Source organism: Mastomys coucha, unplaced genomic scaffold (assembly GCF_008632895.1).
Source record: "Mastomys coucha isolate ucsf_1 unplaced genomic scaffold, UCSF_Mcou_1 pScaffold3, whole genome shotgun sequence".
Lineage (NCBI taxonomy): Eukaryota > Metazoa > Chordata > Mammalia > Rodentia > Muridae > Mastomys > Mastomys coucha.
This window is the reverse complement of record NW_022196909.1, coordinates 71,074,736-71,088,545: the sequence shown is the minus strand read 5'-3', so window position 1 is coordinate 71,088,545 and position 13,810 is coordinate 71,074,736. Positions and strand designations below refer to the sequence as shown.

At 46.8% G+C, this 13,810-nt stretch overlaps 1 protein-coding gene across 3 annotated transcripts in view; it reads right to left on the bottom strand.

The window, feature by feature from the left end:
• The window catches only part of Chaf1a (chromatin assembly factor 1 subunit A), a 30,016-nt gene extending 16,244 nt beyond the window's left edge, over positions 1-13,772 (bottom strand). For 2 of the 3 annotated variants that reach the window (XM_031348676.1, XM_031348677.1), the window contains exons 1-3: positions 9,916-10,123; positions 6,409-6,459; positions 2,219-3,030 (exon numbers count right to left, since the gene is read on the bottom strand). In XM_031348676.1, the coding sequence (XP_031204536.1) occupies positions 2,219-3,030; positions 6,409-6,459; positions 9,916-9,955 (903 nt within the window). In that variant the 5' untranslated portion in view covers positions 9,956-10,123. Of the gene's footprint in view, positions 1-2,218; positions 3,031-6,408; positions 6,460-9,915; positions 10,124-13,536 lie in introns of those variants that run through there. The other variant, XM_031348678.1, reaches the window with a different exon arrangement.
• Positions 13,773-13,810: the final 38 nt, after the last annotated feature.

Below are 13,810 nucleotides of genomic sequence, written 5' to 3'. Positions count from 1 at the left end.
GAGGGGCAGGAGTATGTGGCATGATAGAGAACACTAAAAAGGCCTGACAATGTCATACACAAACTTACTAGTACAGACGCACCCTCACACACAAAAGCGTGCATGAGATTTAAATGGAGCTGTCCTAACTGGTGGTGGCAATACATTTCCTTCAGGTTCTTCTTTTACAGACACGTTGACTTGTGTGCATGTTTTGTATGCATGCATGTCTGTGGTATTGGGAATTGCACCTAAGTCCTCTGAAAGAGTAAGCAGGTACTCTCTCTCCTGGGTCCTTATCTTTACACCCACAGATGAATCAACTCTTAAGCCAGAGAGGCTTCATTTTTTGAGATATCGACAGAGAAAACTCCACAAAATCTACATTCAAATAAGATAGTGGTATATTTGGCCCTGCATGGGATATATGTGCATGAGAGCCACATCTATAGTAAAACTATGCTTTCCTGACATGACAAAATTGTCACACATATGAACTCACAGTAGCTGTGATTGTACACTTAAGACCTGCATAGATCAAGGCACACAAAATTCCAGCACAAATGGGGTACACTCATGAATGTCCACCATAGCTGAGGAAGGATGGCTGGTAGGAGTGGGAGGGTCATCCTCCTACAGGGACCATGGCCAGTAGATGGTCCCTGTCCTGCACATGTAAGAGCATGAAGCACATGTAGAAACAAGAGTAGGCAACCCTGCTCCACCTGGAAACCTACAAGCCTAGCTCCAGATGCCCAAATGCTAAATCTGAGTGTAAGCCTCCTTCCCTTTAAGATGCAAATCCTTAGAGCAAATACAGCTGGTCACAATGAAGATGCCATCAGATCATGGGGAGCCCAGCAGCAGGGATACACCTACAGCTCAGCTCCTACATCTATGCCTCAGGGAACATGGCAGAAGACTGAGTGGGGGGAAAGTCTATATGAGCCACAAGATCAGGAAGTCTGCTGAGACTGTCTCCTAAGAACAGCTGCACAGACCTGGAAAGATGGCTCAGCAATTAACACTACTAAGTGTTCTTCTAGGAGTCCTGAGTTCAATACCCAACAACCTCATAGTTGCTCACAACCATCTGTAACTGGATTGGATGCTCTCCTCTGGTGTGTCTGAAAACAGCTACGGAATACTCATATATACATAAAATAAAAAAATTCTATTGCCCCTTCCATAAACAGCTGCATAAACAGACCTGAACAATGAACATGCGATCATGGAAGGGAAATATTTCATGTGGTTCCATCCTAGAAAAGGAGCTACAGGTAAACATTCCAAACCCCACAATGCTCCTGAGCATTTGGGACAAGGGGTGCTGAGGTGTGATAAGGCCCTGGCTTCCCAGGTCTCACAGTAGGGCCCTTCATGCTGTGGCCAGGCTCATTTTTCCCCTTGTCTTCAAAGCTGAGCTTTCCAACACTTGCCATTTCTCCACTTCTCTTTATTTATTTATTTATCTATTAATTAATTTGATATGTTTGCTTATTTCTGGTGCTGGAGGTAAGACTTGATTTGATAGGTGCTCCCCACTTGGATATACCCCAACCCTCAGTACGATATTTACTTTGTGGTATGTTGCCACAACGTAGCTGGCGGCACAGACGGCCCTAGGGTACCTTTCTGGATGCAGCCTAGGCTGAGAACCAGAATCCAGCAGAGCTCACATCCCTCTCCAAGCAACATGGCCATCATATGGTCACTACTCAGGTGTCAAAGACGTGTGGGGTAACTCACAGCCAGGTCCACCACCTCATGAACGGAAACCAGAAGTGGTTTCCATGGTTTTGTTTTTGGTGTTGGAGGTTGAACCCGGGGCCTCACACATGCTAGGTAAGCACTTGACTGTTGAGTCATATCCCCAGACCTTTCCTCAACTTTCTAAGTCTTCCTGTATGGCCCAGGCTGGCCTTGAACGCAAGATCCTCCTGCCTCAGCCTCCCAAACGCTGTGATTACATAGAATAGTCTTTTTGACTGGGTTGAGACAAGGTCTCATGTAGCCTGACTGGCCTCCAATTCACCGTGTAGCTGAAGTCACCCTGACTTGTGGACCCTCCTGTCTCTTCCTTCCCAGACAATAGGTTTCTCAGATACCTGGGATGGAGCCTAGTGTTCCAAACTAGGGCTCTACCCAGGGTGAGGCACTAACCACATGGTAACCTGGTGGGAAAGGAAAGTTTCCAGGCCCTGTCAGTGCCCTGGGATTCTGGAGGGTGGGTACTCACTCTGCAGATGGGTGTGGAGTGGGGACTTCTCCCACCTCCATGTTCTCGGGGTATGGATAGTCCCTCGGGAGAGCTGGTTGGAGAAGAGGAGTTGATGGAGGAGTGGCTCAGTATGGAGTCATCCTCGGGGCAGGATTCCAGCATTTCACTCTCTGAAGTGACACTCCTATCCAGGGCCATCATGGGAAGAGAGGCAGTAGAGGGCTTAGTGGCCAGGATGTCCTCCAGCACCACCACAGGCACTTTTTCTATAAACAGGAGATCCCCTGCCTTGCTCCAGCTTGATAACTCTTTTGTGGAGCATGTCCTAGAACCTGGGGGCAGCTCAGGACAGCTCTGTAGTGAACCAGCCTGACAGTCACCCGTCCGCTTTGGGCCTCCTGGGCTCCCAGACTCCTCTTCCATGTGGCAAGTAATGTCTGAAGGGGTCTCTAGGAGACACAGCTCTGCTGCAGAGTGCTCCTGCTGCTTGGCAGCTCCTTCCACTGTGGTGACCACACCGGCAGTGTCAGGACTTAGTTCACTGTGGCCCTCAGGGCTGTCTGGAATGTCACTGGAGTTCTCGGTCAGGTCAACAATGACCACACTTGGTACTGGCTTGATGGTTGCCCTCAAGAAGCTGTCAATGGGGCCCTGGCCACTGACCAGCTTCGTACTGAAGCCTACGTGAGAGCCTGTGTGACACTGGCTTTCAAAAGTGCCCAAAGACAATCGTAGATCCGGGGCTTGGCCTTCCACAGCTGCTTTTGCTGATGTGTCTTCCTCAACTTTCTCCTTGGGAACAAGGTTCAGGCGTTTGAAGGGCAAGCGGGCTGAAATGAAGAGAAGCAACATCTTTAGTGCCAGCAAAGGGAGACTGTCACCCATCCTCAAATTCTAAGTGTCTGGGCATTACTAGCCCTACTGGGACTGGGATGGAAATTTCAAGTAATAATGGAGCTGCTGGAGGCTGGAGAGATGGTTCAGCAGTTAAGAGCACTGGTTACTCTTGCAGAGAACTCTGAGTTCAATTCCCAGCACCCACATGATAGTTCACAAACAGCTGTTACTCCAGTTTCAGGGGACCTGACACCCTCTTCTGACCTCTAAGGACACCAGACATGCACATGACGTACTGACATTCATACAAGTAAAACACCCACTCAGAAAATTAAAGGAGTCAGGGGTGAGGGATCAAACTCAGGCTTGAGGACTGGCAGCAGGCACTTTCACCTGACCCTCATGGGCTAATTCCAGGCATTTAAATGCCAAAGTGCTATTGGTTAATTCTCCATAATCCAAAAACCAAACCCAACCCTTTCCCCAAACTCAGTCAGCACATGAAAGAAACATGGATGCCCTGAGGTTTCAAGCTGATTTCTCCTGCCCAGAGATACTTTCCACCCAAGCCAGCCTAGCCATGGAGTCCTGAATGGGGAGGGAACTGCTTGGGGTCAGCCAGATAGATGGTCAGCTAGGCTCCGATATGGGAGCCTTGATCCTTGACACAACCCCACTGCCTAGAGATAAGGGTATGAACATGGCTTGTGAATGTAGGGGAATAAGAGACATACAAGTACTGCCCAGCAGCACTCTCCACTTAGGTCCTACCCCACAGTCAGGCAGTGTCTATCTGGTAGCCTCGACTTGGAGGCAAGCACTGGCACCTACTAGGAAAAGCAAGGGTGTCACAGAGACAGCATGTAGGGCTGCAGAGCACATCTCCCCAGAACAGAGACACCAAGGCTTGTCGAGATGGTTCAGCGAATAAAGGCACTTGCTGCCAAACCTGATACAAGGACCCTCATGGGGAAGAAGGCTATTGTGATAGTTTGTATATCTTGGCACAGGGAGTGGCACTATTAGGTGTGGCCTTGTTGCAGTAGGTATATCACTGTGGGTGTGGGCTAGCTGCCTGGAAGCCAGTATTCTGCTAGCAGCCTTCAGATGAAGACGTAGAACTCTCAGCTCTTCCTGCACCATGCCTGCCTGAATGGCACCATAATCTTGCCTTGATGATAACGGACTGAACCTCTGAACCTGTAAGCCAGCCCCAATTAAATGTTGTCCTTCTAAGAGTTGCCTTGGTCAGGGTGTCTTTTCACAGCAGTAAAACCCCAACTAAGACAGCTATCATGTCACATGCAAACCACGGAATACATACAAACATTCATGTAACGGAATACATACAAACATACATGTAGACACAAAAAATGAATCACCATTTGACTTAATCAAATGGTGATTTGGAAATCCTGCGCAGGCAGGGTGCAGCTTTGCCTCCTACTCCCTCTGCAGGGCACACAATTTCAATCCCAGGGTTAAAAAGGGGCTTCTTGTTTTTTGTTTGTTTTTGAGACAGGGTTTCTCTGTGTAGCCCTGGTTGTCCTGGATCACTCACTCTGTAGACCAGGCTGGCCTCGAACTCAGAAATCCGCCTGTCTCTGCCTCCCAAGTGCTGGGATTAAAGGCATGCGCCACCACTGCCCAGCAGAGAAGGGGCTTCTTGAGAAGCTATGCTGTTGTGATTCTGACTGAAGCAGGAAGATGTGAAGGTCCAGTATGGACAGTGAAGCTAGTATATAAGGTGGGTTAAAAAGAAAGCCCTGTCTCAAAAACTAAAAACCAGCAGCTAGAGGGTGACTCAAGGGTTAAGTACTTCTTGCTCTTGCAAAGGACCCAAGGTGGGTTCCCAGCTCATCTGATTGCTCACAGCTGCCTATAAATCTTGTTTCAGGGAATCTGACACCCCACGGCCTCCAGGGCACTGCAAACAAGTAATGCACACAAGCACCCAGAAATACACACAGCTTTTTTAAAAGTTTAATGGATATTTTAAAAAGTATATAAAATAGAAGCTAGAGTCGGGCAATGGTGGCACATGCCTTTAATCCCAGCACTTGGGAGGCAGAGGCAGGTGGATTTCTGAGTTCAAGGCTAGCCTGGCCTACAGAGTGAGTTCCAGGACAGCCAGGGCTATACAGAGAAACCCCGTCTTGAAAAAAATCAAAAAACAACAAAACAAACAAACAAACAACAAACAAAGAAAAAGTAGAAGCTAGAAACAGCTCAGTGGTTAAGAACACTTGCTGCTCTTACAGAAGACCCGAGTTCAGTCCCCAGTACCCACTTGGTGGTGTCACAGGTATCTTCTACCTGCAATGGATACAATGTCACTGCATGCATATGGCACATTAAAATACATGAAGGGGCTGGAGAGATGGCTCAGTGGTTAAGAGCACTGACTGTTCTTCTGAAGGACCTGAGATCAAACCCCAGCAACCACATGGTGGCTCACAACCATCCATAATGAGATTTGACGCCCTCTTCTGGTGTGTCTGTAAGACAGCTATAGTGGACTTACAAATAAATATAATTATAATTTATAAATCTTTAAAAAAGATACATGAAGGTAAAACATTTATAGAGACAATATAAACAAATCATTAAAAAAATTAAAACTGGCTGGGCAGTGAGTGGTGAGACAGAGGCAGGTGGATGACTGTGAGTTCAAGGCCAGCCTGATCCACAGAGTGAGTTTTAGGACTGCCAGGGCTACAGAGAAATCCCATCTTGGAAAAACAAAAACAAAACAAAACAACTACAACAAGAAAAAACCCAACCAACAAACCAGAAAAAAACCCCACCTACCCCCAAATTAAAACTGGAAGCATGGTGGTAAACACCTTTAATCCCAGCAAACAGGATACAGAGGCAGGTGGTTCTCTTTGAGTTCTAGACCAGTTAAGGCTACATAGTAAATAAACATAATGGATCTTCTCTTACAATATGCACACACTAGTTATTACTAAAAAATAAAAGTTAGCAAATGGAAACAAGACAATTGCCCTCAGCTCATGTACATACAGCATCTGTGGAACATAACTCAATTTCACACTCATAGTGAGCCGTGTTCATCAGGCTCACCAGATACACACAGTATAAAGTAAGAAACGTCCGGCACAGCCACAGCTCAGTGGTGCAGGCTTGGTTATCCCATAAGGCCCTGGGCTGGGTCCCCAGCACCAAAACAGAAGAGACAGGTATAACAAGCACCAGAGACCTCCAATGTTTAGTGGCTGATACTTGGGAGGGAGACTATCCAGCCTGAAGGGAGAAACTACTGCCCTCCACTCAGCCCCTCACGGCCATGAAGGATCCCCAGAAGCCAATGGAGACAAGCTAGGAACCAGGGTTAGAACTTAAGTTACCTTGTATTAACCTCTTCACTGGGAAACCGGGTCTGTCTTTGCAATCCATGGCTGTGGGTAAAGACAGAAGAGTAGAAGTTACTAAGGATGAGAGCCATTGGCCAGCTAAAGTCCACAACAGTCAAACACAAGCAGGCTCCTGTGGCACTGTCTGGTCCACTTGAGACAGGGTCGAACTATGTAGCAGCACAGGCTGACCTAGGGAAAAACTCATGGCAATCCTGACTCTGCCTTCAAATGCTAGCATCCCAGGCACAAAGTACCGCAGCCTGCTTTTACAGACTTAAAAAAAAAAAAAAAAAAAAAAGGATTACTTATTAGTTTGTTTTTTGGATACCGGGTCTTAGTATGTAATGAAGATGACTTGGAACTTACAAAGGTCTACTTATCCCTGCCTCTCAAATGCTGGGAATGAAGGCACATGCCACCATGTCTTGCCACGATTCTTCTTATTTATGTGCATGCATGTGCTTGTGTGCACGGTGTCTACAGTTCCATCCATCCCCCTGGATCTGGAGCTAAGGGACTGGATGGTGCTTGGGTGGGAACTCTGGTCCTCTGGAAGAGCAGTCAGTGCTTTTGACCGCTGAGCCCCCGCAGCTTTATGGATTTTTGTTTGCTGTGTGTGCACCTGGCAGTCCACATCACCACATGGTATGTCACAGAACAGAACACCTCACAAGAGTCAGTTCTCTTGGTCTACTGGTAGGTTCTATTGACAGAGCCCAAGCTGTCAGGCTCAAAAGCAATTACCCTGACCCTTATGCCCCATCCTCAGGCCCCAGAGGCAGTTTTGATAGCTGCGGAAGGTTTGGGGATGCTACTCACCTTCAGATATTATACAGGTACTCCCTATAAAGTCTACAATCAACAAGCCAGTCCCACAACAAAAAATTATTTGGCTCAAAATGTCAACACTGAGCAATACTACCCTAGATCTAATCCCTCCTGAGTCCTAACTCAGAAACCTGTATTATGTTTTATGTATTATGGCCCTTCTTCTAGGTCAGTTAAGACTCAACTGCCCAAAATGTCCCAAAGGTCAAGTGAGGGCTGACAGGATGGTTCAGTGGGTAGGGAGGGGCACTTTGCAAGCCTCCTGACCACCTGAGCTCAATCCCCTGGATCCACACAGGGGAAGGAAAGAACTGATTCATACACACAGTGAGTGTGACTGGATAAATGGATCAGAAATTAAAAGCACCTGCTGTTTTGGTCCCAGATCCAACAGCTCACAACCAACCACCGAAAGTCCAGCTCCAAGGGATCCAGTGCCCTCTCTGGCCTCGATGGGCACCTAGCTCATGTGCACAGACATACACAGACGTATAAACTAAGTAAACAAAAACTATTTTAAGTGAAGGCATCATATTCTTAATTGGATGAAATGAACACATTTTGTTGCAGAAACTGTATTCATGTCAAGACACAGTAAAGAACCTGGGGTTGGGCTCAGCGGGTAGCATACTGACCTAACATGTATAAAGATCTAAGTTCCATCCCAGCCCTGCAAAAACTAGAGCATGGTAACACTGGGAGGTAGAGGCCTGCCTTGGCTAGTGGGGACCTGGTCTAAAACTAATATGTACAAAAAATATCAAATTAAAGACTTCATGAGAGAGATTATTTCCCACTAAGATAAATTTAAAGCCGTAGAAATATGTAAGCACATCAAAATCCACATACATCGGCCCATTAATAGAGCCTGTCTTTTTGGTGGTTTTAAGACAGTGGCTCTCTTTATAATCTTGATTGTTCTGAACTTGCTATGTAGATCAGGCTGGTCTCAAACTCAGAAATCCACTTGCTTCTGCCTCTGAGTGCTGGGATTAAAGGTGTGTGCCACCATGCCTAGATTAGAACCTGTCATTATGTAAATGCCTTAAAACAGTTGACTTGGGCCGGGAGGTGGTGGCGTACGCCTTTAATCCCAGCACTTGGGAGGCAGAGGCAGGCGGATTTCTGAGTTCGAGGCGAGCCTGGTCTACAGAGTGAGTTCCAGGACAGCTGGGACTACACAGAGAAACCGCTGTCTCGAAAAACCAAACCAAACCAAACCAAAACACAGTTGACTGGGTGGACAGACACTCCATCAATCATTTGGGGAGAATTCCCATACATTTTGCTAATGTTCCATGTAATTCAAACTTGAGCTTTCCTACAACCTCAGCTATCCAGAATGGAAACAGCCTATGCACACCAACTTAGAGACTTGGACTCCCAGAACATGCTTCCTTCTTCTCATTTAAATGGAAGAAAAGTAACAACTCCTCGATTTTCTATTACAAAAAAAAAGTTCTTCCCCTTCGAAGGACACTTTTTTCTTTAAAATTCTTATGCCATTTCAATTAATTTATTGGACGGAGGCTTGTGTAACTGATTCTCTTCTTCCCAGGATACAATTCAGGTGGTCGGAGGCCAGATCAACCTGGAATTCATCATCCTCCCACCTCAGCTTCTAGAATGCTGAACTGCAGGTTATGAACTACTATACCAAATTTGTCTTTATTGCCAGAGCAATAGTGTGGGTCTTAAACGGTCCACCTTGGTTAAACAAAAGCAACACTCCATAACAGTCCAGGCAGTTGTACGAATATTAATGTCCGCATAAGATTCTCAACCCAGTCAGAACAGCTCCAGCCTTCCTGGGATACCAGGCTGTGTGTGTGTAAGGAGTGGGGGGTATATCTTTGATGATCAGAACTGTAGAAGGGGCCAGAGTTATCCCAGTAGTGGATGGAGACTGAGGGTGCTGCTCTTCATCTCCAATATCCCTCATTTCCAAGCTTGCAGACTTGTACCCAGAAGGACTGTCTAGCCAGTGGTGCTCAACTGGAAAAATCTTAAGTCTATCAGGATGGTCCTTGTTCCTTCCAGCCCCTCAATCATTCACCCACACTGGGGATACAATTCAGTGGGGAACAGGCACCCCACATTTCGAGAAGCCTGCAGCACTGCTACAAAGACTCCTAACATGTACCCAACTGGTCCATACCACTCACAAAGGACCCCTTTCAGGATCCAGAAAGGGTTCCTGGCCATGCTTAACCACCCAAACCGACCTTCCTGGAGTAGCCCTGCCCCGCAGAGTTGCTGCTACTCTGGTGTCCCGGGCTCAAGTGACCACAGGCCTCAATTTCCCCACCCATTGCAAAGGTCCTAATTGCTCTTAATAATTCACAAACGGACTTAACTTGTACAACTGACTTTTCTTCTCCTTGCCCTCAGTTTCTCCACTTGCTGCCACAAGAGCAAGTGTGATTTCAAGAGGACACATGCACTCAGGACCCATCAGATCCGACCCGGTGCCTCAGTTTCCCTATCTGCTCCATGTTCTGGCTATTTAGGCGACACAAGATGCCTTCGGGGGCTTGCAGAGCTGCCTCTTCCTACTCCCTGAGGCCTCCGTGTCCTCTCTAAGAGCCTTCCCTTCTCCAGGTCTCGGCCCCGAGGCCACCTGGGCGTGGACCCGCTCCTTTAGGCTGCGGCCCCGGCAGGTTCACCCACCCGCGGCTCTCCGCGTCGCGGCCTCCGGCTCCTCCAGCATCTCGGCGGCGACGGCGGCGACAGCGGCGACGGCGGCTCAGGCTTCAGTCAGGCGGCCCGGCTGCACGCTCCGCCTCCCGCCGGGGTCGTTTCTGCTGCCGCCGCGGCCGCCGCGCTCGTATTTGGCGGGAACCGCGGCAACCACCGCGGCCCGCGCGCCGATTGGAGGAGATCGCGCCACGTGACAGTTAAGCCTCCGGAAAAAGAGGAGCGCTCAGCACGTCCTCGCGAGAGCTTCGGCCTCTGTGTTAGAAAATCCCGCGGGAGGCGGGTGAGGAGGGCTCCTTTCCGGTGGGCTGGGAGAGGCTGGAGAAGACCCGCATTTCTATTGGTCCTAAGAAATGTCAATCTAAAAAAATCAGCGTTTGCCCACCCCCACCACCCTTTTATTGGCCATATGCGTTCAAGGAGGTGGGAAGGGTACGTTTAGATTAGTAGTGACAACTTGAAATTACGTATTACAAGAGTAATGGGAACTAAGGTATAATAAGTGACGGGTTGAAAGTAGCCACTGTAATTAAAATTGAGGATTACTTCCTTTAATTTTAATTCTTGCATTAATTCCCTTTTTAACTATAAACTCTTTAAAAATGTTACTTTTTTGAAATGATGAACCACTTTCTAATAAATTAACAATTTGCTTTATTTTAAAATTAGGAATATTTTCTATTGTAAGGTTATAAATCTTTTAAACCATAAACTCCTTCTTTTCGTGTAAATTACTTTGAAGAATATTAATTGAAAAATTGTTGAGTCTAGTGCTGCATGCTTTTAATCCTAGTGCTTGGGACTTACAAGCAGCTGGATCTGAGTTCAAGGCCAGCCAGGTCTACATAGCAAGCTCCAAGACAGCCAGATACGATGTATTAAAAAAAAATGTAATTGCCTCTGTTTTTTGTTTTTGTTTTTTTTCTTTTGAGACAGACTCTCACTATGTACCCTTCCTGGCCTGGAACCCAATCACCAGTTTCTAAATTTTTTTTTTTTGGTTAAGTGGAGGAAGAAACCTTTTCCTTCTTCATCTGCAAACAGCTCAAGTGCCTGCAACAACTTTCTTGAAGTTGTGGCTAGTAAGCAGGTTATTTAGTTAATGAATTAGTTGTATGAATTGCTTTTGGGTCATGGGCTCAGTGAAGGTAAGGAATGCTCTAGTATCAAGGACCTCATCAAATCTCTGACTTGCTGCAGAATATAATTTGATTGAATTGTGTGGGTCGGGTGGAGTTAGTCCTGCTGTCAAGTACCTGTCAGTCCTACATTTGGGAGGTGAAGGCAGAAAGATTCAGAGTTAAAGGCCATGGTGAGCTAAGTCCCAAGTTTGAAGCCAACCTCAGCCATATCAAAACATAGAAAATAAAGAACACCCTTGAGTGGGTCTTGTGAGTTGGTGGCGTGCTACGATCCCTGGCTAGCCATCAGTTCTGTTTATAAAAGGAGGCGCAGTATCCCAGGTCTGTTATTGCAGCACTAAGAGAGGTGAGACCAGCTTATGCTTCATGAGACCCTGTCTCAAAAAACAAAGGAAACAGAAACTAGTCATAGTCCAAACTATTTATAAAGGCTCCTGTATTCAAGAGCAGTAAAGATGGCACATTTACATAATTTTTGATCTACTGCAGTACAAGCCTTTGAGTCATTTGGAACCTTCCAGATATCTTTGTGTTCATGAAATCACTCCAAATTTTCACCAATTTCAACCCTAACCATTTTCCTGTTTCTGCTTTAAAATTTACTCATTACCTCCACTTATTATTAATCTCCATGTCATGCTAGCCTGGTGTGTAACTGGCATGTAGTCCAGACTGGCAGCAAACTCAGAGCTCCATCTGCTCTGCTTCTCAAGTGCTGGGGTTAAAGGTCTATGCACTGCCATACCTGGCATAGTCTATATATTTTTTGAAATTTGTAACAGTTGAAAGAAAGGTTAAGGTACATATGTCAGTGTGGGGAGACCTCATTGAAGAGATATTGTCTTAGTTAGGGTTTTACTGCTGTGAACAGACACCATGACCAAGGCAGCTCTTATAAGAACAACGTTTAATTGGGGCTGGCCTACAGGTTCAGAGGTTCAGTACATTATTATCAAGGCCAAAACATGGCAGCATCCAGGCAGGCATAGTGCAGGAGGAGCTGAGAATTCTACATCTTTATCTGAAGGCTGCTAGTAGAATACTGACTTCCAGGCAGCTAGGATGAGGGTCGTAAAGCCCACACCCACAGTGACACACCTCCTCCAATAGGGCCATACCTTCTAATACTGCCACTTCCTGTCTGAGCATATACAAGCCATCACAGATATCATTACAATTGGAGTCCTCTTTCTGTCTTAATGATGAGAGGAAGCTCACTTTGGGGCTAATGTGCAAAAAAGCAATGATGTCCTATAGCTGGCACAGTATAGAAATGAGCCAATGGAACTGAAAATAGCAGGAGACAGCTGCAGTCTGAGCTACAGTATCAGAATATGTTTCTAGTGGGGCTCATTGGTGCACACCTGGATTTAGCACTTGAGTGGTGGAAGAGCTTGGATAGGAGTTCAAGGTCATCCTTGGCTATACAGTATGTTTGAGGCTTAGCCTGGGTGATTCATTAGAAGGGAGACACTGAAGGAAGGACCCCAGAGAGAAAGCTGGAGGCGTATTAGGATCGAGGTGACTATTGAAAGGGATTGATTTGCAGTGAGAAGAGCCAGGCAGGTCCTGGAGAAATATAAGATGCAGCTTTAACTGTTCCCTGACCTCTGTGAGTTGTCACCTGTCAACTTGATGGAATCTAGAACCAGCTGGGCTGGGGCCTCTGGGTGTGCCTGTAGACACCCCATCCTCTGACTGGAATTCCCTGTAAGTGGAGAAAGGGACTGACCACCAAGCAGACACCTCTCCGTTTCCTGACTGAGCTGCCTCAGCCCCCTGCCCCTGTGACTTTCCAGCCTTGGAGAACCCCTCATTGTTTCATGCATTTTTTTGTTTTGTTTTGTTTTAGTAAGAGCATTTAATCACAGTAACAGAGAGAGCTCAAAACACTTTCTGGCCGGGCAGTGGTGGCACTCGCCTTTAATCCCAGCACTTGGGAGGCAGAGGCAGGCTGATCTCTGAGTTCGAGGCCAACCTGGTCTACAGGACAGCCAGGTCTACACAGAGAAACCCTGTCTCAAAAAAAAAAAAAAAAAAAAAAAAAAAAAAGCACTGGAGACACCCTAGATTGAGTTTTTATGTTATTTTTATCTTTAAAAAATATTTCGTATGCATTTTGTTTGTTTTATTTTTTTCGAGACAGAGTTTCTGTTTGTAGCCCGGGCTATCCTGGAACTCACTCTGTAGACCAGGCTAGCCTCGAACTCAGAAATCTGCCTGCCTCTGCCTCCCAAGTGCTGGGATTAAAGGCGTGTGCCACCACTGCCCAGCCTCATATTCATTTTTAGTTTATGGGTATATATGTGACCCTGTGTACTTGAGGGCAGTTAAAGGAGGCCAGGAGAGGGCTGACCCGGAGCTGGAGTTACAGAGAGCTATGAGCAAGCCGCCTGCTGTGGGTGCGAGGTACTGAACTCCGGATCTCGGCCAGGGCAGCGAGCGCTCTTACCTGGAGAGCCATCCGTCCCTTTAGCCCCTAAGAGATTTCATTTTACTTTGCTTTGTTACACTCTCGCTGGCAAATCCCGGTCCGCTCTCCCCATGCACAAATAAAATAATTAAAACTGACTTTGACTTTAAATCTACTCCTGAACGCTAGAGAGCGCTGCAGCGCGCACGCACACACATTTCTGGCCTCTCTAGGCGCCCCCTCATTTCGTTGGTGTGGTCGCGTTTCCGCCGTCCCTCCTGCGGCGATACTCCCTCTGGCCTGCAGAGGGCGC